Genomic DNA, 23,634 nt, shown 5'->3' with positions numbered 1-23,634 from the left:
GTTCACCAACATAGCAACCCTCCTATGAAGCCTCTTTATGTTCTGTGGTTATGTGGATGGCTAACCCCCCTCCTTAAAAAGTGCAGAGCTGAAGGAGGAAACTGGAACAGTAATACTCTGAGATTTTCAACGGCTAGATTAGTTCTACTGGATCCAACTTTTCCCCTGGATTAGGCCGCTCCCTCACAGAGAGGAAGTGCATACATGAATACACAGTTTCTTTTACAAGGGATCTGGGTAAAAGTGGCCAGAGGGGATGGCACCCATGTCACTCAGCAATCCAAATATCAACCTAAAATGACTGTCAACAACCTCTAACTTAATCCTTGGAACATTATAGATTGCAGTCCCCTTTCCTTCAAGCAGGAATTCTATTAATCATAGGTCTTGGGCTTTTTGTTATCAAAAGAATGTTGTCTTCTACACAGTAATAATACAGTAATAAGTTTTCTGTCCCAGTCTGATGACCAATTAGCCAAATGACACTTCCATAGTAAAAACAACCACCCCAAATACTTCTAGCTTTGTCTGCTATGAGAAATCATATCAGCTGTAATAAGATCCTTCACCAAGATGCTCAAATAAGCGGCATATACATTATGCCTCACACTCATCTGATTTTTTAAAATCATGCTAAGAGATATAAACCAAGTTTTCTACCACCGCAACAAAGTTGCATCACAATTACTCGCTGGAAGGTTTAAAGCAGCTTTCATCCTGGTGTCCTCTAGATGTTGCTGGACTGGACCTCAACTATCAGTACCATTCAGTACTGGCTAGGGTTGATGGGAGCTGCAGTGCAATAGCATCTGAGGAGGGCACCATGTGGGCTGCCTTAAAAGAAGCATCTATTTCTGATTATGTCCTTTGAGATGTGATGGGTCACATAATTTCTTAAGGCAAGAGAGGGAATCCTCAGAACGGATGCTTTCGTTAGTCCAGGTCCTGGTCACAGTGGCCTTGTCCTGTTCCAAAAATGGTATTATTCGGGCCTCCAGAACAACAGGTAGATGAGTAGGCAAAGGAATCGTACATATTTTTTTACAGACCAAGTAGACCTGGATACCTACTTAAGGTTCAAGGAGTCTGCATATTTACAAGCATACTTTAAAGCAAACAAAGCAGACCAACTCTACTTTCACATCATTGGGATTGTAGGGGAAGGTACATTTGCCCCTCATGTAGCTAAGGTCTTATTAGGAGTGTGAGAGAACAGAAGAGCTTGGTTGTTGGATAAGCATCATTCAGCCCCACCTAAATTTCTCAATCAATGTGAGCAACAGTTGCATTTGTTGATATGCTTGTATTTGAGACGAGGCAGTATGGTTATGAGTTATAAACAGACATATTAAAATCAGCCCTGGCCTGACTGGAATTCCTAACAAGGGGGGAAAGAATATAGGTAGGAGTTGTGTGGCACAGGAATTTCACACCATCAGCTGGGTGTATTACAAAGATTGTATAGAGACATCAGCATATAGATCAAATATATTAAAATCCACTTATATTTGCATAATTGATGTACCTGGGGCTTCCCCCCCTTGCTCACTCTGCTTCCTAACCCCCATCTCCTTGCCTCAGTTTCCCTCCCAATGACCATAATGTGGTTTTTCTTTCTCAGCTTCCAAATCTACATAAAAGGTCATAGTATCTCCTCCACCCACCCACAGAACTTCCCATCAAAAGGACAATCTCTCTCTCCACACACCCCAAATTCTCTCTCACACCTAACCAGAAAATCCTCCCTCAGTAGCTGGGAACAAGAACAGCATGGAGGAAGTTCCCCCTCCCAAGCACATTATAGTGGCACCACCCTCTCCCTTGGTGACCCATGTGGGCTCTAAGGTGGATTCCTGCAAAGGCCAGCTTCCAGGCATCAGATCACTCCATGTTCCTCTGCGTCCCCCAGCAGCTCAGCCTGCGGTCACAGGATGACAACAGACCAGTACAAATTCAGAGAGACGAGGATGTCATTAAGTAGCAAGAGAAGGTCCACCACCAGTTCCATTAACAAGCCAGCCTCTTCCCATCTGCCACTTCATAGCAGCCACAACATTAGGTCGAAATAAAAGAAGGGATGCAGGGCCACTTCATTAGCACAGCTCAGAGAGCATCAGTTTTTGGCTCCTCCTCTCCTTGAACTTTTCCACTTTAGCTGGACCCTAGAAGAACATGTTAACCAAGAACTTGCACCTGCACGGTACACATTCCCCACATTCAATTTTAACTTGTACTAAGCCTTTTGAGGGTGTATGTCTAGGCATCTATATTGCTTTGCTTGTGCTTGAGCCTTTGGTTCATTTAAATCAGGAAAGGGAAACTTGTTGCCTCTTTGGATGGCATTTGACTCAAGCTCCTACCAAACCAAGAAAGCTGGGCCAGTTGTCAAGGATGATGGGAGCTGTAGTCCAAACATCATCCGGAGAACCACAAGTTTCCCACTCCAGTTTATATTACATGGAAACAAAAACAAAAAAAGGAAAAACTGCACCAGGAGGATGAGATTGGTGTGTCAGTAAAGCAGACTCCTCCACATGCTGCAACACGACTTGTATAACCTAGACTTAGATCCAGGAGAGGCACTTTTAATGACCTTTTCGGTTATTTCAACAGGCAGAATTCTTGTTTAACTTTCATTTCTTGCAGCAAGAACTAAGAAGCCCATATATTTACTGTGGCTGTTTTTCTTCCGGCAGGATTTCAAATCCTAGCATCAGTTTAAGGCAAAAAAGGAAATAGTGAAACTGTCTCTATCCCCCACCCCTTTATATTCCCCGATCTATGCTTGTACAGTAGGGACCTTCAATACTCTCTATGCAAGCATCTCTAAAATCAGTAATTTATTTTATTTACTTATTTTTAAAACTATGCCACCAGCTGCATAAAGCAGTGCTGCCCGGCAATTAAGAGTGCCGACCCACCTATGACTGCCAAGTAGATTCAAAGTCTCAGCTGCATCAAGAGAACACTGTGGCCTCAGCCAGGAGTACTTTGCCTCCATTCCCCTTCAACAGTAAAATGATGTTAACCTACCTCGCAGGGTCACTGCAAGACACAAATAAAAGCATGCATGCCATTTTGCACATTGGATCCTGGATACTGCTAGTTATGTTAAGGAAAACAGTCTTCACTCCAGTTCTTATCTGGATTGCAATCACTGAATGCACAGATGTAGTTTATTAGTTTCCTTGGCATTTGTTTCACTTTTTTTCTTCCTTTTAAACAACAAAGAGCAAATCTCTATTACAAAATGCAGCCCAAGGTTTCGCATCCAGCTTCACACCTGCCTGAACTTCTCTTCTTGAATGCTTTGGGAACCCTGAATTCAAATGTCGGAGAGTGAGAAGAAGAAAAGGGGGAGGGGATATGTGCATACCGTAAGCATTTAAGCAATCTGAAGGGGCCATTCCCCATCGCAGAAATAAGCTGATAGTTTGCCTTGGCCAAGTAATCTATACCTGGTAAAGGGAGTTCAACTAATCTGGCACTTCCTACAGTAGGTAAAAGGAGAACTCAAGATAACCAAAGAGGTTTTCATGGCCATGTGTTCCTAGGCAGGCCTGCCACACAGTATCCTAATATATATACCTTAGAAGAATTATAGTTCCCCCCCTCTGGAGACCAAATTAGACAAATATCTACGTGTATATATAATATATAAAAAATACAGAGCTTTCTCTTCTTCATTTTGAAGTAGAATGTATACGACACAGTTGAGCAGGAGGTAATTCTGAGAAAACACAGGCCACTTGACTCTTTGAGCTGAGAGCAGATTGTGCACCAAGTGCAGGCACAAGACCTGCTCCAGGAAACATGTCAGGTTTGTCCCCACCCCAGCCAGCCAAGACCCCAAAAAAGGGAAAGAATTCCTTTCAAAATAAATGACATGGAACCAAAAGGCTTCAATAAGGTTTGAAATTTTTCTTCAAGTAAAGATGCAGGATGAGGTTTCCTCCACCAGTTCAACACTTCAGTCAGTAGCAAATGTAAGAGAAGCCCACCTTCATGGTTAGCTGTGCTTTGAGTCCTTTTAACCGAGGCCTCTTCCTCTTCCTTAGACTGGGCCTTCAGGAGACAGTGGGAACTGCTGCACTGTTTGAATTCTGAAGCAGTTCAAAAAGAATCCCTCCACGAAGGACAGTCTTTCCGATGCCTGGTGGGATGGGGCTGTCCAACTTTTCCTGCATCTGGGTACAGGAATATTTTTGAGGAGGGGGCAGGAGCAGCAGCAACTTGGCCCAAATCCCTTGAAAAGGTGCTGTTTGGCAAGAGGGTTTCGGGGGGGGGGCGGGGGGACACAGAACAATGAGGGCCAAAGTGCTGCTTTTGGCAGATCAATCAAGAGTCTTTAATAAAAATCAAGATGTGCAAAAAAGAATTTTTTTAAATAGTTGAACCCAAGCATCCAGGATTAAATTCCTTGGTTGTGATCTACGTTATTTTGCCTTCTCCCACTGGAAAAAAAGTCATCTCTCAAGTACCCAAATGAAGATACACATTTGAGAAAAAACCTACACAAAAAACCCCAGAGGAAAACCACACACTAGAAGGTGTAACTGATTTACACCTCCACTTTCATCCACCTCAGCACCTGCTTTTTTGACACACATGTGCAGCAGCAAAAAGAAAAAAAATGTATTGTGTGTAAGAATCTCTCTTCTTCTGCTTCTTCTTCTTCTTCATGAGCGCGAAGTACTGCTGCCATGTGTCAGTGAAGGAGAAAGCTGTTTTGTAACAGGTGGAGTGGGCACTTTGCAGCCTTTTGTTTGGCTGAGAAGAGAACACGGCTGGGGGTGTGAAGGCTCTCTGCAGATAACTTTCCAACAAAGTTACGATGTTCTCCCCCCTTCCCCCACTCTGCACACATGTTATAGCTGGAAGCCTTCCATGGGGGCCTCTGGTTGCTGGAATATAAACTGCTGCTGGGCCTCATCTACCTGGGGAGCCAAAGTGGAGTCGTCGTCATCGATACCAAAGTAGTGCTCAATCAGATCAAAGGCTTTCTGGTAGATCTCTTGGTTTTCATGGCTCTGGAGAAACTCTATTTTATCCAAGCCTGGAGGAGAAACACATTGTCCTTGTTACTATGCATACACAGCTCCACCACCTGGTGCTATGCTATAGCTACAACTATGGAACTCACTCCCACAGGAGGCACTGATGGCCACCAACCTGGATGGCTTTAAAAGAGGACAGGACAAATTTATGGAGGAGAGAGCTGTCAATATTCTGTCCTCGTGCTCAGAGGCAGTAATGCTTCTAAATACTAGCTGCTGGAAACCACAGAAGGAGGAGAGAGTGGTCTTGTGCTCAAATCTTGTTTGTCGGATGGGAGCTGTAGTCCCAAACAGCTGAAGGTTGGGCAAAGGTTGTGGCAGGGTTTGGGGAGGACTAAGGAGGTGTGCCAAAAAGTTCAAGGAAAAGGTGGACCTTTGAGGAAGTTGAGAGCTTCCATCACACCAGTGAGTCTGGGAGGTGGTTCTGGCCATTAAGAGAGAAGGAAGGAAGGAAGGAAGGAAGGAAGGAAGGAAGGAAGGAAGGAAGGAAGGAAGAAAGAAGAGGAATGACTTGCAGGTGGCTGAGGCTGGTGGAGATGGAGGAGCATAGGTCACATGCAGGTATGTGGGAGGACGTGAAGGAAGAATCACTGACAATTTATTGGGAAGTGTTTGCAAATGAGGGTATACTTATTAAGTTGCCTCGGGAAAAGAGTTTCAAGATGCAGGCTGGCCAACTCACCATAAGCTTCCTCAATGAGGCTGCAATAGGGGTTGATGCCAGAGCCATTCTGCTTGGCCTCCTGTTCACCCAGTCGCAAAATGTTCTCCAGGCCATTCAAGGCCACTTGAACGATCTTGGAGTCCATGACAGTCAGAAGGTCACACAGGGGCTTGATGCAGCCAAGGTTGACTAAATACCTGAGAAAGGGAACACAAATGCTCAGAACTTCACCTATGTTCAAAACCAAACCAAAACAGGCAGACGTTACTGGCTGACGTTCAGGTCAAATTTATGTAACTGTTTCAAGTGGGGGGGCAGGGAGGTAAGTAACTCAAGCTTGCTTGGAATACATGCCCTTCTGCCCCACCATGTTCTCACACAAAAGGGCTGGGTTATGGCAAAAGATGTGAGAATGGTACTCTGCCCACGTTCAGGAGAAACTTTAGGTAAGCTTGGAGATGCAGGAGTCTTGGAAGATTCCAGGGTTTAAAAACCTGCAAGGTTCAGCTAAAGTTAAAGTGCTGAAAGTAACAGAAAAAGTATGTCCTGGTTGCCAAGTTGTGCTACTCTGTTTTTAGACATGTACATTTTGATCTACATTCTATTACCTCCCTCCAAACCCCCAGGGAAGTGCTTGCCAACCAACTGGAAGGTTACAGTGCTCTGAACAAGGATGCTTCACTAATCATCAGACTTACCTGCTGTGAATTAATACTTTTTTAAAGAAGCCCTTTGTTCTAATGAAAAATGTAGCAACTTAACGGTCTGAGGCAATGAAATCTGCATACACTGTGGGAAATAGGCCCTTGTCTCACCAGTAATACTGATGAACATTAGTTTCTGGTGTTTGTTTGTTGCTGTTTTGAATAATATTAAATTGTGTTTTATAAACAAGGCTCATAAATGATACAAATAAATAGACCACATCTTCTCATGGCATTTGTAGTAATATCTACAACATATGGTGCATTATTAGTGGTCAATGTACAAGTTATTGGTTCGGGAATTGGTTTAAACAAAAACAAAGGTGAAACAGAATAGAACAGAGTTAACAGATAACATTCAGCATCACACAGCTAGACACCGAATCGGGAGTTCTTGCAGTTGTGCTTAGATTAAGTATGAGTAATAGTCATTGATGAACACGGGAGGTGGGTTCAGAGTGAAGATAATAATTCATCAACTAGATTGGGCTAAAATGCTGATGGGGAGGGTCGTTCATTTTCTGGAATACTGGAATACAGGCATATGTTGTGAAATTAAACCACACTGGGGCAAAGACATCTTTCTTGATCTGTCCATATATTAACTATAGTTTATTTGTTACTCTCTCAAGGAGGGCTGTTTCCCAAACTGTTTTGTACCAATTGTCTATTGTTGTGATAACCAGTTTCTGTTAACTATAAAGAAATAGGGTGTGTGGAGTGAGAGAGAGCTCTCCTCTTGTCCATGCTCCTAGCCTGCACCTGGTCATTCTTTCTCATGAGAGCAAGAAGTGCGGCGAGGGAGTTACATGTCACTCATTCTTCCTACCACAAATAGTGTCTCTTTCTGACCAATTCATAAGTCTCTCAACAACCCATTCCTGACTTCTGACTTCCTCCACAATTTAACCAGTTCCTCCATATTCTTTAAAAAATAAAACAACACAAAATAAAATAAAAGGCAGCCCAACCTAACTGCAGAACTCCTCTTTCTACCCAACTTATTTGGCCAAAGACCATAAAAGCAAGGTCAAGACTAGGCACGATGTATCCTAACCCATCCCACAAGTCCTTTCACAGCGAAGTTCTTCTGGATCTGTGGGTAATGAGAACACTGTGATATAAAGAGGGAGGGGAGCCAAATGGAAAGACTTTGCAAAATGAGAGCAGCCTCAACCTACTTGATCTGCTCTGGGGTTCCTCCTGATGTTGCATTTGTGATTGCCCAAGCAGCTTCTTTTCTTGTGCGAAATTCAGCCTTCTGCAAGATCTCGATCAGCACTGGGAAAATGTTGGCATCTATGACTGCCTGCAGGGGGAATGTGAAAAAGAGAACAGTGAGTCCTTCTCCTGCAAGAAGAAACTCCTGCCATCCGTATTGATGGGACAGTTCAATCATTCCATCAGCTTCCCTTTCTATGGGCTCACTCTCCCCAAACTGGATTCTGGCTGATGTCTCTTCCCTAGATTTGCTTAGGCTCAGGCAAAGCTTTCCTTATAGCAGCCTGGCAGTATTGTCAGATAACTTTCTTTAAACCACTGCCCTTTGTGCAGTTATCACTAGCTACTGTTGGAAAGTTAGAGAAGTTTCCAACAACAATTTGCCACATGGCAAAGGAAGGGAGGATGGAAAGGGAGCTGCTGCCATTTCAGAAAATTAGGTTCTCGCTGGCACTCAACAAATGAGTCCCACAGCTCTTTAGATTCAGGCTTTCAAAAATTCTAGCAAGAAATTCTGGAGAACCTCACATGTCATTTCATTAAGTTTTGGGGTCTTTAATACTTTGAAGGGGAACCTCCAGATATTGCTGAACTACATCCCCCATCAGCCCCAGCAAACATGGCCCATGGCTAGGGATGATAGGAATTGTACTTCACCAACATCTGGAAAGCACCAGGTTCCCCACACTTGACTCAGAAGGTAGCTATTCAATTTCTGCTACAGGCTTTGCAAACCCATCTTTTGAAAAGGAGCATTTGGTTTCAGGTCAAATGATCGGGAAAGCATGTGATGGAAGGTTCCCGGGTATATCAAATGACTTAAGATGCAATTTGGGGAGTATATGTTCTGAGGGGAAAAACAGATCCTGCTGCAGGTGATCTCTGTAGAAATCAATTGCTACCTTCAAGAAATGCTACAATTCCTTATGAACATCAGTCATTGTCTGAGCCATGCAGCCAAGAGCATTTTGTTTGCTTTGACTACTATCATTTCTGCAGTATTATTCAAGGAGAACAAGTCTCAGAACACTTCTGCTTAGGAGATGCAATCCAAAAGCAGGCAGGCAGGCTTGTACATCTGCTTGGTCCAGAAGAATTTCATTCTTTTGAAGAAGCTTTCACATTCCAAAGTATTTTTGCCTTAGCAGTAAGAAACTGCCTACTTATTTCCATCCTTACAATTTGTAAAAGTTGTAGGAGCAAGATTAATATAAATCTCCCACCTAATAGCTTTCCCCTCCCTGCAGTATCCCCAGGCTTGTACCGTAAAGTACCATAACAGTATGGCTGCCACACCCCAGGGCTGGCTTTCTCAGGCACCTGCTAAGGTCAATACTCCAGCAGTGGCCTGCTGTCAACTGCTACAGCCTTCTGGCCCTGTTCCACCTCGCCACTGCCACCTGCACACCCTCTCCCTGAAAGCAGGCAGGTGAACAAGCAGTAGTGGCGACAAGGAGGAGAGGATCCCCTTGCCCCAAGGGCTGACCCCAAATGCAGTGCTGGCACTGTTATTGCATCAGCACCCAGGTACCCAACAGGGAGACTGCTTGAGAAATAGCCAATGATGTATGCCCTTCCCATGCCATCTCTCCCATTACATTACCAGAGTAAAAGACCCAAAAGGTCTGCTGCCCTTTGAGTCAAAGCAAGCTGTACCTGTATCTGAGCACTGTTCCCCGCTGTGACATTGGAGATCGTCCAACAAGCTTCTTTCCGGATAGACTCTTTGGAGCTGCTGAGTAGATGAAGGAGACAAGGCAAAGCTGAGCAATTCAGAATCACCTGAAAAGGGGAAGTTGAAGAGGCGCTTGTTAGAGAGAGCTGCTCCTACCCAAAAGAAGAACACCAAGCTCTTGCTCTCTAGCTATCCTGAAAAGTCTCTGTTTTTGTTACAATTCACAGTGGCAAGAAACAATCCGGCTTTCCCTGTATGACTGCAAATCCCCCCCCCCCCCAAATGAAGCCAGTGTTTGCTATGATGACACTTTCACGTCTTCTCCCAAAAGCCTAACAGAAATGCATCTTCCAGAACCAGCCCTCTGCAGTGGTTGTAGGTTCCCTATCCTGAATTTGGGACGGCCCCATTTAACTCTTATTCCCAACATCACCTGGGTCTGGATATCATCCCCCGTCACAATGTTGCCAACAGCTCGCAAAGCTGGGGAGGCCACCTTGTAATCACTGTGCCTGCCAGGAGAAGAAAAGGAAAAGATGCCCACCTTATTACCCAGCAGAAAGAACACCCCAATCCCTATCTCAATGCTTCACTCCTCTTGGCACTAGCTATGCTCTACCATTTTGAGTGTGGTACTTCTGCCCTACTTAAGACATCTACTTTATTTTATTTATTTCGTAAGATTTATGCGCCACTTAATTGTGTGTATAAAAAAACACAAAGAAAAATTATGGTGCTGTTACATTATCCCACCTATTTATTCCATTTTAAATCCAGTGTAGGCACACACACATATGCAGGGGCTGGTGCCATTCCATGCTTCCTATGTCAGAAGGTCTCAGTACCTATAATGTACATTAACATTATCCCCCTTCTGATGAATGGAAGCCACATGAGCCATAATAATGGTCAATATTAATTCCATATGCTGCTTTTGTAAAACTTCCAAAGGGTGCCAACATTTCCCTCAGGCCAACATGTGGCTAAAATTGTGACACACATATCCCTGCCATGTAAGAGATATGTCCTCCTATGAATCCCAGCTAGAGGGGGAAGGCAACTCTGCCATTACACACACACACACACACACACACACACACACCACATCCTTCAGAGGCTGGACACTTACATCAGCAGTTCCACCAGTCGCCGACACACCCCTGAATCTATTACAGCCTGGATTTTCTCATTGGGGCCATCCGACAGGTAGGAGAGGGCCCAGCATGCATCCGCCAGCAAGTCTGAGTCACTGCTGAAGAGTAAGCGTGACAAGACTGGCAAACACGACGACACCTACCAAGAAGCACAATCGTAAGGGAAAGATAGTAAGATCCCAAGAGAGGCAGAATGACAAATAAGCCCATGACAAATTGGGGTTGGGGACCAGGACAAGTTGCAAGCAATGAAGGAGAATGCCTGAATGCCTGTCAATTGCAAGACCAAACTCTTGTCCAACTTGACTCATAACATAAAAATCCATTTTGGGAAGGCGGGGAGGGATTGTTTGAACCAATGGCCCAAGCTACAAATCCGCCACCCTTCATTTCCCTTACCCTGGCTTGGGGCTGTTGCTCACAATCACTCTGCTTACTGGAGAGCACACCAGTGTCACAACGGGATGTCTGTGTAGAAGAAGCTCATGGTGGCCTATTCCTGGCATGCTCATTACTTCACACACAACACAGGGTTAGTAGTGTATATTTTTGCCAAGGGCCAACCTTGAAACTTTCTTCCAGATGTAGTAGTTTCTTACTACTACTGGGTTAGACTTTTTGGCCCCACACATTACAAAATATGAAGCATGTGGGTGGAGTGTGGTTGTGGGCATCTACTTCAAATGGTATAGTCTAGAGTTCTATGACATCATTCTGTGGAAGGTGCCAGGGCAGAGGCCGCACTTTTATATCTCACCTTCTCAAATTCAGGGGGTGGGTTTTTCCCTCTGCACAAGTTTGACAAGGCCCAGACAGCATTTCGTGTCATTGTCAACCTGGTGGATTTTGTGAGGAGTCTGGAAAACAGGCAAATTATATTTTATATAAATATTACATTGCTAAATATAAATCTAGTGATTACAATTGTTTGTTCTTACAGTCATCATTTTTATCAGTTAAAACTCTTCTAATCCTTAAGTCCTTTTCCTTTCAGCGACAGCTTGAATTCAAGCTGAACTGCAAAAGTAGAAAAGGAGAATCTGAAACACACCCAGACCTTTCTGGGTTGTTTAAAGGAAAGCTGAGTTACCTCAATCCAAAATCCAAAATGCCTACTATGCCACAATGAACACTTGCAAGACATGTCTTATTTCGCATTCATCAAGTTTTATCCTGCCTTTTCTCCCACCTACTCAGGGCAGCTTATGTGGGGTATCCTATTTTAACATTTTTGATTGCCGGGTGGGCAGTCCCACCCAACTATCGTGCAGCCAGCTAGCTGTCAAGCACTTGGGAACTGCAGTGCAAGGGGCTTTGCAAAGTGCTGAGCACAGGGCTGGCAACGCTGCTTTCTGCAGGGACCAGCTATGTGATTGAGTTCCCCACAGGTAAGTCTACCACACAGCAGATCCAGCCACATCTCTATCTGCCCCACACCAGCATCATATGTGACATCAGGTGGGGGGCAAGTAAGCAAGATTTGGGGGTGGGGGGAGGGAGGACCATCTTGCAAGCCAAACTGCAAACTGTGCCAGGCCACATTTGTCCCATGGGCTGGAGATTCCCCAACCATGACTTAGGAGAGATTGCTTAGGCTGAGAGAACTGGATCATGGTCTGTTCTGGTTGAGGGTTCCCATAAGCATCTGGATGATCTGTGAGAACATAACACTGGAGTTGATCCAGCAGGACTGCTCTTATGTCACCTAGCAAATTTAAATGACCAAATGGAAACCTGAATCTATTAGCCTCTCTGTTGCTCAACTAAACATGCTTGTTTATTACATTTATATCCCACTTTTCCTTCAAGGAGCTCAAGGTGGCATATAAAGTTTTCCTCCTCCCCCATTTTAGTCTCATAACAGCCCTGTGAGATAGGTTAGGCCAAGAGTGTGAATGACCCAAGGTCACTGAGGGATGAGTGGGGATTTGAAACCTTGTCTCCCTGGTCCTAGTCTTAACCTATTCATTCATTCATTCATTCATTCATTCATTCATTCATTCAATCATTTTTAAAAATTGTATACCACCCTTAGAGCTCAGGGCGGTTCACAATATAAAACTGGCTCTCATCCACGTTCTGATCTTCATCCAGCATTCCATCTTCCTCCATTATCAGGAAGGAAGGAAGGAAGGCCTTGCACGTTCTTCCCTGAGCAGAGATCTTTCCCAGGCATCCCTCCTCAGGTGAGCCACATCACTAGCATCATGCTAAACCACCATAGGCTTCTTGCAATCTGGCCTTCACAAGGTGGGTCACACCAAAAATACCTACAGGGTTGTTTAAAGCTATTGGAGTGATAAGCTGTGTATTACTAAGAAAAATGAGTCTCCATCCTGGACCTCTAGCCAGTCTGGTCTGGGGAGAAGTCTCCTCCAGACTCCAAATATGGTGATCAATTTGATCCTACTCAAGAGAAAAATCCCACTGGGTCTTCCCAGGGCAGTTTCATGCCACCTAACAAAATCTTTACATCCATGGCTGTAGAATGGAAACAAGGGAACACACGCACACAGGCATTGCCAAGGAGCACCCGAAGTCGGAGTTTCATGCAACAGCTACTCACAACAACAAGGGAGGGAGGATGCCACAGTTGAGGACGTAATCACGGCAGGCAGAACTGTCTCCAGCAATGTTCCCCAGTGCCCAAACAGCCTGGAAGAAGAACAGGAGCTTCAGCACTCAGTCATTGAATGGAGAGGGAATGGTGGAGCAGAAATCCCTGGGCCCCCCTCAAAGAATCCAATAACTTGTGGCAACTTTCAGCTATTTGTCATTTTTGCAATTAAAACATAGCAAAGCTTTTTTTCCTGAGAGTTTCTGCACACACCAATGTGGGCAGATGTTAATTGCTGTAGGGAGCTACTGGCAAATGTTTGGTTGAAATCAGTGTAAAATGCATCCCTAGCTTTCTGATCTTGCTCTCCCTACTTTGAATCATTGACCCACAGCGATTCAAGCTCCTATGTTCCCTTGCTGCCCCATTCCCGTTCTTGCCAACTGCTCTTGAGCATGCCTGCAAAGCACTAATGCCACCACAGGCCCTGCCCACTGCTCTGAGCAGTCAGGATGCTTTTGCTATTACTATTTATTAAATTTATATACCACCCATCATCAAGAGACCACAAGACAGTTTACACACACACAAACACACACCGCATTAGAAGGCCATAGATTGATTAACAGCCCAAGGCCTAGTTGAAAAGGAATGCTAATGTTATGTAACTAAGGCACCTGGCAAGCCTCCCTGGAAAAAGCATTCTACAAATGGGGAGCCACCACAGAAAAGTCCCATTCTCGTGTTGCCACTCTCTGGGCCTCCCGTGGAGGGTGCACATGAAGAATGGTATCAGATATTGACTGCAGGGTCTGGGTCAGTTCATACGGGGAAAGACAGTCCTTGAGCTTTCTGTGACATCACTGCAGCTTTGTCAATGACACTGAAGAGGCAGGGTAGGGGCGTCACAAGCAACAGGGAACACCCAGTTTTTCTATCATATAAAAGCTTTGCAGAAAAGAAATTATTTGGAACTGCTCTCCCACAGCTAAGCCAAAAGCTCTCCCTGAAAACGCCTTACCTGCTCTTGGACATCTTCAAAATCAGAGCTCAACAATTCAATGAAGATTGGAACTGCTCCAGCTTCTATTACTATTTTGGTTTGTAGTGAAGTGCCCGAGGCAATGTTTGTTAATGCCCATGCAGCTTCAAACTGAAAAGTAACAAGCAACCAATTAAAGGAAGTCTCCAACAGAAGTACACTGTACAACAGAGCAGTGGCCCCCAAACTCCCCACCCCAGACACTTGAAAATTATTGATGGACATCGTGGACCACTTAATGGTTTTTCTGCCTGTTAGAGAAATTGCAATGAGCTGTGCGAGATGCTGAGTGATTTTTAATTGTCTTTTTTATTGCTTCTGTTATTTCTAATTTTGTATTACAATTCGCACACCACAAAATTCAAATCATACTGCAATAAAATACAGCACAAGCAACAAAAAAGCAATAAAAATACAATTAAAAATTCAATATTAATATTTTATATAGGCATGCCATGGACCACCTGAATGAAGGACTACAGTTTGGAAATTCCTGCAACAGAGGATTCGTTTTCCTGGATTTTAGCTAAAGCAAGTCAAAACTGACTTCTCACAGAACTGTTCAGTTTGTGCCTTGAGAGAAACATTTCACAGAGCAGAGCATTTCAGAGGTTGGACCCTTTGTTGACATGCAGTGACCAGGGCTGTGGTGAAAGTTCAAAAGACTTAGTCAAATTTTCTATTGGGGGTGTACAGGCAAAATTTGGAACCCCTACTCCCCCCTTCTGCCAAAAAAACAGGAGCCATTTTACTGAGTCTCTGAAGATACAAAAGACACCCTCATGGAAGAAGTTTACCCATTTTAGCTGTAGTGGCTAAAGCATCACTCTTAACTTTTTAAATTTTAATTAACTTTAATTTGAGAGAGCACAGTCTCCATTTTCTTTTTCCCACTATGCCCCAAGATTGATGTTGTGTCTGGGACCATGGGGGAAATGAAAGGTAGTCAAACAACAGAACCAAAGTCTATAGACATCACATGTAAGTGAGCTTTTATGTTATAGGTTTGTGGGCAGATGCTTAACATTTGGTGGGAAGGAAAGTCAGACCACAGTCATGGCTACAGTCACAAACAACCCCATGCAAAGGCACAAACACTACGAGTGACAACAGGGCCAATTTAATTTCCAGAGAAACAGATGACAACATTGTCGATAGCACTGAAAACCAAATGCAAAGGAATCTCATTCTCACTTACCTGCAATGTGCAGTTTTCACTTTTTTTGAGGAACTCCACAAACCTGTCCACCACACCCTGAGTATTGATCACTTCATCTATTGGAGGATTGGGCTCTAAACAGAGGGGGAAAGACTACTGTTAACACATACTTTTTTCTCCACAGTGGTATGCTAAAATAGCACTTAGGCACTTAGTTTGTAAGCAGTTAGCACAGATAGTGATGTGAGGTGAGAATATTCTCTGCTAGAAAATTCTCCAGAGAATATTCTCCACAGCTCTCTTCAGTTTTGCCTTAAAAGTTTGTCGGACACAAAGTATGCTTTAAAAGCTTTGGCTGTAAAAGAAGAAGTGGAAGATATTTTATCAAATTGTATAAAGTCCTTGATACTAAATGAGGCAGTACGTTGGCTAAGAGTACTAAAATTTCGTGACCTTATTGCTCCAATAGTGGAATGGATAACATTATTAGAATCGGACAGACCAAGGTTAAGTAGGGTGGTTGAGTCATTTAAAGAACTAGAGGATCACTTTGAAAAAGTGATGCCTTTGAGCAAGAAGAGAAACAGCTAAAAGAGGCAGTTAAGAAAAGAAATGGCATTGCAGCCAATTCACTTTGCTGCAAATATCCTTGATCCAAAGTATAATGGCGTTCATTTATCACGAGATGAACAAATTCAAGGTACCGAGTTCACTGATCTCAAAATATCAGCTAGTGTACCAAATAATGCACAAGATATTTTGGCAGAGCAAGCAGCATAACATGCGAAGGAAGATATTTTTAGCAAGTTATATGTATTATATCATTTTCAATGCATTAAAACGAATATTCTCCATTTTAAATGAAAATTCTCTAATATTCTCATTAATCAAGAATATTCTCGAGAATATTCTCCAAAAGATTATTCTTGAGAATTTAACATCACTAAGCAGAGATGCCCTTTTTATCAGTTACCATCACTGACATGAAGGCAAGATATTTGTTCCGACAGCTGAGGTTCTCAGCATTCAATGAAGGCTACACCTGGGGCAAGGAAAGATTGCGTATTGACAAGCGCCTAGCTCCTGCATGTGGTGGACAACATAGAGCTCAAGGTCAGAAATCTCACCACCAGGCCATCCATATTTTCAAGACTCTTATATTCTAAATTAAAATGGCCGTTGCATTAATAATATAGCATAAGAACGTCAGAAGAGCCCATATAGTCCAGCATCATGTTATCCAAGTGGCAGTGGAATACCTAAGGGAATCTTGCAAGCAAGACACTGGTGCAATAGCACTCTCTCCTCACTTGCTATTCCCAGGAACTGATAAACAGAGGCATACTAGAGACAGAACATAGTTTTATCCTCCATGAATTTGTCTAATCCTCTTTTAAAGCCATCAAGATATGAAACAGATCCCACAATTTAATTATGCACTATGTGGCTAGGTACTTTCTCTCAATGACTCACACCCCTTAATCATTCAACATTCAGCTTCATTGAATGGTCAAGGTTTTAATGTTATGAAAGACAGCAATAAACTAACTTTTCTACCCACTTTCTCTACACCATGCATAGATCTACAGACCTCTCATATCACTCCTTGCTCATCTTTTCTCTACATTAAGAAGCCACAAATGCTGCAACCTTTCCTCATTGGAAATCAGGGTTGCTCTTTTCGTAAACTTTTCTAGCTCTACAATATCCTTTCTGAGGTGAGACAACCAGAATTGTATACAGTATGCCAAGTACAGTCACACCATATGATTTGTATAACAGCATTATGACATTGTCACTTTTATTTTCAATCCCTTTCCTAAGGATCATTAAAATGGAACTTAACTTTTTCACAGCTGCCACTCACAAGGTTGACATTTTCATCAACTGATCCACTATGGCACCAGTTCAGGCCCTATGTGTATATATGTGATTTAACCCTATGCTCAGGTTTGTTTAAAACCATCTGCTTTCTTCATAAGAAGCTCTTCAAATTAGGGCCAACAGGGCACACATACATCCATAGGCACTGTTGGAAAGGGTCAAGAAATGGTTTAAAAATCTAAAAACACCATCTCTCATTCCAAGAACAATCAGGGTTGAAAGGTTATCAGTATTCCAACCCCATGTTTGTATATCCCCATTCTTAACTTATTATACTTCACCTATTCAGTCCACTTTCATTCATGAGTTTTTCATAAGTTTCTGGCAAACTAAGCAATTAAAGCATCTTGAGGTCAACCAAACAAACAAAATACACACAACATTCCTACAATTTCTATTTACAATAGAAAATTCTAAATAGCTATATTTACCTTTTGAAAGCAGTTTCCTGAAGCGCTGGGTAGTTAGTAGCTGAAGATCAGGGTCCTCGGAGAACAGCATTTCCACCATCTCCCTTGTGATTACACCTTCCTGAAAAAAAGCCCATGTATAACAGTCCTAAGGCTAGTTCTTCAAAGCAATGCCTAAATCTAACAGTTCTTCAGATGAGAAACTGCCAAACTGGACCTAAGAACATGCAGGCTTAGATCCTGTAAGGTCCTTTTATTTCATTTTTAATTAATAAACCAGGTCCTCATCTTACACCTCTGCAAAAAAACTGAAAAGGAACAGCAGAGAGTAAATTACGTTACTTAAAACAGTTCTTCATTTCTGTACTAGTAAGATTATAGTGGTATAAGCCAAAGCACAATAAATGCCATTAGATGGGAATATGACACAGCTTCTAAGAATACTTACCCCACCTGTGGTGGAACTGACAAATGAGTCTACATGAGGACTGTCAGACATAGCAGCATCTTCATTAATTAGCTCCACATTTCTTCGTTTAAAGAGCTGAAATAGAAAATGGATATGTATCAAATCAATGGCAAACAAAAATGCCAAATGTTGGGCATAAGCAAATGCTTTCAGGTCACTGTAGTCCCCTTCACTCTTTGAAAGCAGGGTTCTATTTGTTCCCATCAGCATTCAAGATTCATCAGTCATGAAATCCTCTTGTGAGGATTCTTCACTTCTAAGAAATAAAGAGTTCTAGGACACAAATTCTATAATAGTGCAGTATGACTGAAGAGGAGTGTGTGCACTGCTGGCAATAAACAACAATAAACAACCTTTTTCAATCATCCAAAGCACTGTTTACTTCAGCTGCAGTTAGCTTAGCAAGAGACACAGCACATCCTGGCTTGCTACTCGTTCCTCAAGCCTCACGATCTACAATTTCAGAGGGGTATAATGTGTGGTTTGCCTCCCTCCCCTGCTGCCCCCTCCCCAAATCCAATTTGCAGAACCACATCTTCTGAAACAGATATAGAACAACACTAATTGCAAGGGCCACAAAACTCCTCATCAGGAAACACTGGTGCCTTACACAGTGTTCAAGTTGTTGAACACTGTGTAAAGGCACTGTCCAGAAATTTAGAATCATAGAATCATAGAATCGTAGAGTTGGAAGAGACCACAAGGGCCATCGAGTCCAACCCCCTGCCAAGCAGGAAACACCATCAGAGCACTCCTGACATATGGTTGTCAAGCCTCTGCTTAAAGACCTCCAAAGTAGGAGACTCCACCACACTCCTTGGCAGCAAATTCCACTGTCGAACAGCTCTTACTGTCAGGAAGTTCTTCCTAATGTTTAGGTGGAATCTTCTTTCTTGTAGTTTGGATCCATTGCTCCGTGTCCGCTTCTCTGGAGCAGTAGAAAACAACCTTTCTCCCTCCTCTATGTGACATCCTTTTATATATTTGAACATGGCTATCATATCACCCCTTAACCTCCTCTTCTCCAGGCTAAACATGCCCAGCTCCCTTAGCCGTTCCTCATAAGGCATCGTTTCCAGGCCTTTGACCATTTTGGTTGCCCTCTTCTGGACATGTTCCAGTTTGTCAGTGTCCTTCTTGAATTGTGGTGCCCAGAACTGGACACAGTACTCCAGGTGTGGTCTGACCAGAGCAGAATACAGTGGCACTATTACTTCCCTTGATCTAGATGCTATACTCCTATTGATGCAGCCCAGAATTGCATTGGCTTTTTTAGCTGCCGCGTCACACTGTTGGCTCATGTCAAGTTTGTGGTCAACCAAGACTCCTAGATCCTTTTCACATGTACTGCTCTCAAGCCAGGTGTCACCCATCTTGTATTTGTGCCTCTCATTTTTTTTGCCCAAGTGCAATACTTTACATTTCTCCCTGTTAAAATTCATCTTGTTTGTTTTTGCCCAGTTCTCTAATCTGTCAAGGTCGTTTTGAAGTGTGATCCTGTCCTCTGGGGTGTTAGCCACCCCTCCCAGTTTGGTGTCATCTGCAAATTTGATCAGGATGCCCTTGAGTCCATCATCCAAGTCGTTGATAAAGATGTTGAATAAGACCGGGCCCAAGACAGAACCCTGTGGCACCCCACTAGTCACTCTTCTCCAGGATGAAGAGGAACCATTGATGAGCACCCTTTGGGTTCGGTCAGTCAGCCAGTTACAAATCCACTGAGTGGTAGCATAGTCAAGACCGCATTTTACCAGCTTCTTTACAAGAATATCATGGGGCACCTTGTCAAATGCTTTGCTGAAATCAAGGTAGGCTACATCCACTGCGTTCCCTTCATCTACCAGGCTTGTAATTCTGTCAAAAAACGAGATCAGGTTAGTCTGACATGACTTATTTTTCAGAAATCCATGCTGACTATTGGTGATCACAGCATTCCTTTCTAGGTGCTCACAGACTGTTTGCTTAATGATCTGCTCCAGAATCTTCCCTGCTATTGATGTCAGACTGACTGGGCGGTAATTATTTGGGTCCTCTCTTTTCCTCTTTTTGAAAATAGGAACAACATTTGCCCTCCTCCAGTCTGCCGGGACTTCGCCTGTTCTCCAGGAATTCTCAAAGATGACTGCCAGTGGTTCTGAGATCACATCTGCCAGTTCTTTTAATACTCTTGGATGCAGTTCATCTGGCCCTGGAGACTTGAATACATCTAATCTAGCCAAATATTCTTGTACTATCTCCTTAGTTATTCTGGGCTGTGTTTCCTTTGCTGAATCATTTGCTTCAAATTCTTCAGGTCGGGCATTGTCTTCTTTATCGGAGAAGACTGAGGCAAAGAAGGCATTGAGGAGTTCAGCCCTTTCTGTGTCCCCTGTTTGCATTTCACCATCTTCTCCTCTGAGTGACCCCACTGTTTCTTTGTTCTTCCTTTTGCTACGAACATACCCATAAAAGCCTTTTTTGTTGCTTTTAACCTCTCTAGCAAGCCTGAGTTCATTCTGTGCTTTAGCTTTTCTGACTTTGTGTCTACACGTGCTGGCTATTTGTTTGAATTCCTCTTTGGTGGTTTCCCCCCTTTTCCATTTTTTGTACACATCCTTTTTTAATCTTAATTCAGTTAAAAGTTCTTTAGATAGCCACCCTGGTTTCTTTAGGCACCTTCCATGTTTTCGTCTCATTGGTATTGCCTGACGTTGTGCTTTTACTATCTCCGTCTTAACAAACTCCCAGCCATCATGAACTCCCTTTCCTTTTAGTATTGCTGTCCATGGGATCTCACCCAGCACTTCCCTAAGTTTTATGAAGTCGGCTTTCTTAAAGTCAAGAAATTGAGTCCTAGTATGCTTGGCTGCTACTGTCCGCTGTATAGTAAACTTCAGAAGAGCATGATCACTCGCGCCTAATGATCCTTCCACATCTACCCCACTAACCATGTCATCAACATTGGTTAGGACCAGGTCTAAAATGGCTGTTCCTCTTGTTGCTTCTCCCACTTTCTGGACAATGAAGTTGTCTGCAAGGCCAGTGAGGAATCTGTTTGACCTTATGCTCTTGGCTGAGTTTGACGTCCAACAAATATCCGGGTAATTGAAGTCCCCCATTACTACTATCTCCCTTCCTTTTGCATGCTTGGTCATCTGTTCCAGGAAGGCATCATCTATGTCCTCCGTTTGGCTTGGGGATCTATAGTAAACTCCCACAATGAGGTCTCTGTTATTCTTCTCTCCCTTAATTTTGACCCAAATGCTCTCACTTTGGCTTTGAGGTTCTAAATCTTGGATCTCTTCACAGGTATACACACCCCTGACATATAACGCCACTCCTCCTCCTTTCTTGTCTGGTCTGTTTCTCTGAAATAGACTGTATCCCTCCATTATTACATTCCAATCGTGGGACTTATCCCACCAGGTTTCAGTGATGCCTATTATGTCATATTTAGTTTGCTGTACCAAGAGCTCAAGCTCATCTTGTTTATTTCCCATGCTTTGCGCATTAGTGTACAGACATTGAAGTCCATTAATCATTCCCCCGTGTCTCTTATTTAAGGATTTTTTCCTCCCTCCACTAGGTCCGCGTGCTGTTTGCTCCATTTGGTCTATGACATTTGGATGATCATCTTCATTAATTGATAGACTCCTACCTTCAGGAGCACTGTCTCCCTCCCCCACATTAGTCAGTTTAAAGCCCTCCTGATGAGGTTTCTGAGATTTTTGGCAAAAACATTTCTCCCAACCGTTGTGAGGTGCAGCCCATCACTTGCCAGAAGTCCATCTTCAAGAAACTGCAGTCCGTGATCTGAGAATCCAAACCGTTCCTGTTTACACCATTTGCGAAGCCAGCTGTTCACTTCCACTATTTTCCCCTCTCTCCCTGGGCCACGTCGTTCAACTGGGAGGACAGACGAGATGACAATTTGTGCATTTAGTTGCTTCAATTTCCTGCCGAGAGCCTCGTAGTCTCTTTTGATCTTCTGGAGGCTATTGCTTGCAGTGTCATTGGTTCCCACATGAACCAAGAGGAAGGGGTATTCGTCAGTGGGTTTTATGATTCCTTGCAGTCGTTCAGTTACATCTTGGATCTTAGCCCCGGGGAGACAGCACACTTCCCGAGACATCTTGTCAGGCCCACAGATCACTGCTTCTGTTCCCCTCAGTAGGGAATCCCCTATCACCACTACACGCCTCCTCTTGGGTTTGGTCGGGGTTCTTCCGTGAGCTGTCCGTTCCAAGGTCGCCTGCACATTCCCTGAGGACTGACTTTGCTGCTCGTCTTCATATACCTGATCGACTGTAATGAGGGAGAGATCCTCAAATGGAGTCTGCTCTTCGTCTTCCATGCTAGGGGGGAGGACCTCAAAGCGATTGTGTATTTCTAAACAATCAGAGTGAACCCTGGGCCTCCTACTTCTTTGAGTCACGTTTCTCCATATATCTGGCTCCTGTGTTGGTGAACTAGCCTCCTTCTCAGGGGAGTCCCCTGTCTCCTCCCTGGTGGAGACGGTGTGCTCTGTTGCTTCCAAGAAGAGCTCCAGCTCTCTAATTCTTTGGAGCGTAGCTACACGTTCCTCCAGTTGCTGGACTTTGTCTTTTAAAAGGGCAATCAACATGCAATTGCTGCAGGTAAAGCTGCCTGCAACCTTTGGCAAGATGGCAAACATTGCGCAGGAATCACAGGCGACTGCAGCTGTTCCCTCCCCTTCCATCTTGAGATCGTGTCGTTGGGGGTGGCTACAGAGGTCCTCCATCATAAAAAGCTTGAGGACAGGACAAATAACTCCCCCCCCCCACACACAAAAAAAACCTAGGTCTCCCCCAACAAACGTTTGAGACTAGCTCCCCTAAATCTAAAAGATGGGTATAACTGCGCGCGCCGTTAGGCGCGCGCCGCTGCCCTTCAGACTCTGATAAGCTCCTCCCACAGCTAATCCCCTGCCTCAACAGAAACCCTGCCCCCTCTGACCTTTACACAGGGAAAACAGCTAACCAGCCACAAAGAAACACACACACACAAGAAAACCCTTTTTGCTCCTTCTTCAACTGCTGCCCTTCAGACTCTGATAAGCTCCTCCCACAGCTAATCCCCTGCCTCAACAGAAACCCTGCCCCCTCTGACCTTTACACAGGGAAAACAGCTAACCAGCCACAAAGAAACACACACACACAAGAAAACCCTTTTTGCTCCTTCTTCAACTGCTGCCCTTCAGACTCTGATAAGCTCCTCCCACAGCTAATCCCCTGCCTCAACAGAAACCCTGCCCCCTCTGACCTTTACACAGGGAAAACAGCTAACCAGCCACAAAGAAACACACACACACAAGAAAACCCTTTTTGCTCCTTCTTCAACTGCTGCCCTTCAGACTCTGATAAGCTCCTCCCACAGCTAATCCCCTGCCTCAACAGAAACCCTGCCCCCTCTGACCTTTACACAGGGAAAACAGCTAACCAGCCACAAAGAAACACACACACACAAGAAAACCCTTTTTGCTCCTTCTTCAACTGCTGCCCTTCAGACTCTGATAAGCTCCTCCCACAGCTAATCCCCTGCCTCAACAGAAACCCTGCCCCCTCTGACCTTTACACAGGGAAAACAGCTAACCAGCCACAAAGAAACACACACACACAAGAAAACCCTTTTTGCTCCT

The 23,634-nt window shown here is 43.8% G+C and overlaps 1 protein-coding gene across 3 annotated transcripts in view; it reads right to left on the bottom strand.

Annotated features, from left to right (window-relative positions):
- Positions 1-3,136: 3,136 nt before the first annotated feature.
- Positions 3,137-23,634, bottom strand: part of KPNA6 (karyopherin subunit alpha 6) — a 45,997-nt gene continuing 25,499 nt past the window's right edge. For all 3 annotated transcript variants that reach the window (XM_082232437.1, XM_082232438.1, XM_082232439.1), the window contains exons 3-14: positions 17,976-18,071; positions 17,549-17,648; positions 15,273-15,367; positions 14,054-14,185; positions 13,042-13,130; positions 11,233-11,332; positions 10,451-10,614; positions 9,755-9,833; positions 9,303-9,428; positions 7,607-7,734; positions 5,740-5,918; positions 3,137-5,056 (exon numbers count right to left, since the gene is read on the bottom strand). In XM_082232437.1, coding sequence (XP_082088563.1) covers positions 4,869-5,056; positions 5,740-5,918; positions 7,607-7,734; positions 9,303-9,428; positions 9,755-9,833; positions 10,451-10,614; positions 11,233-11,332; positions 13,042-13,130; positions 14,054-14,185; positions 15,273-15,367; positions 17,549-17,648; positions 17,976-18,071 — 1,476 coding nt within the window. In that variant the 3' untranslated portion in view covers positions 3,137-4,868. The remainder of the gene's footprint in view (positions 5,057-5,739; positions 5,919-7,606; positions 7,735-9,302; positions 9,429-9,754; positions 9,834-10,450; positions 10,615-11,232; positions 11,333-13,041; positions 13,131-14,053; positions 14,186-15,272; positions 15,368-17,548; positions 17,649-17,975; positions 18,072-23,634) is intronic.

This window comes from Podarcis vaucheri, assembly GCF_965113315.1.
Source record: "Podarcis vaucheri genome assembly, chromosome: 7".
NCBI lineage: Eukaryota > Metazoa > Chordata > Lepidosauria > Squamata > Lacertidae > Podarcis > Podarcis vaucheri.
This window is presented reverse-complemented; position numbering and strand designations above follow the sequence as displayed.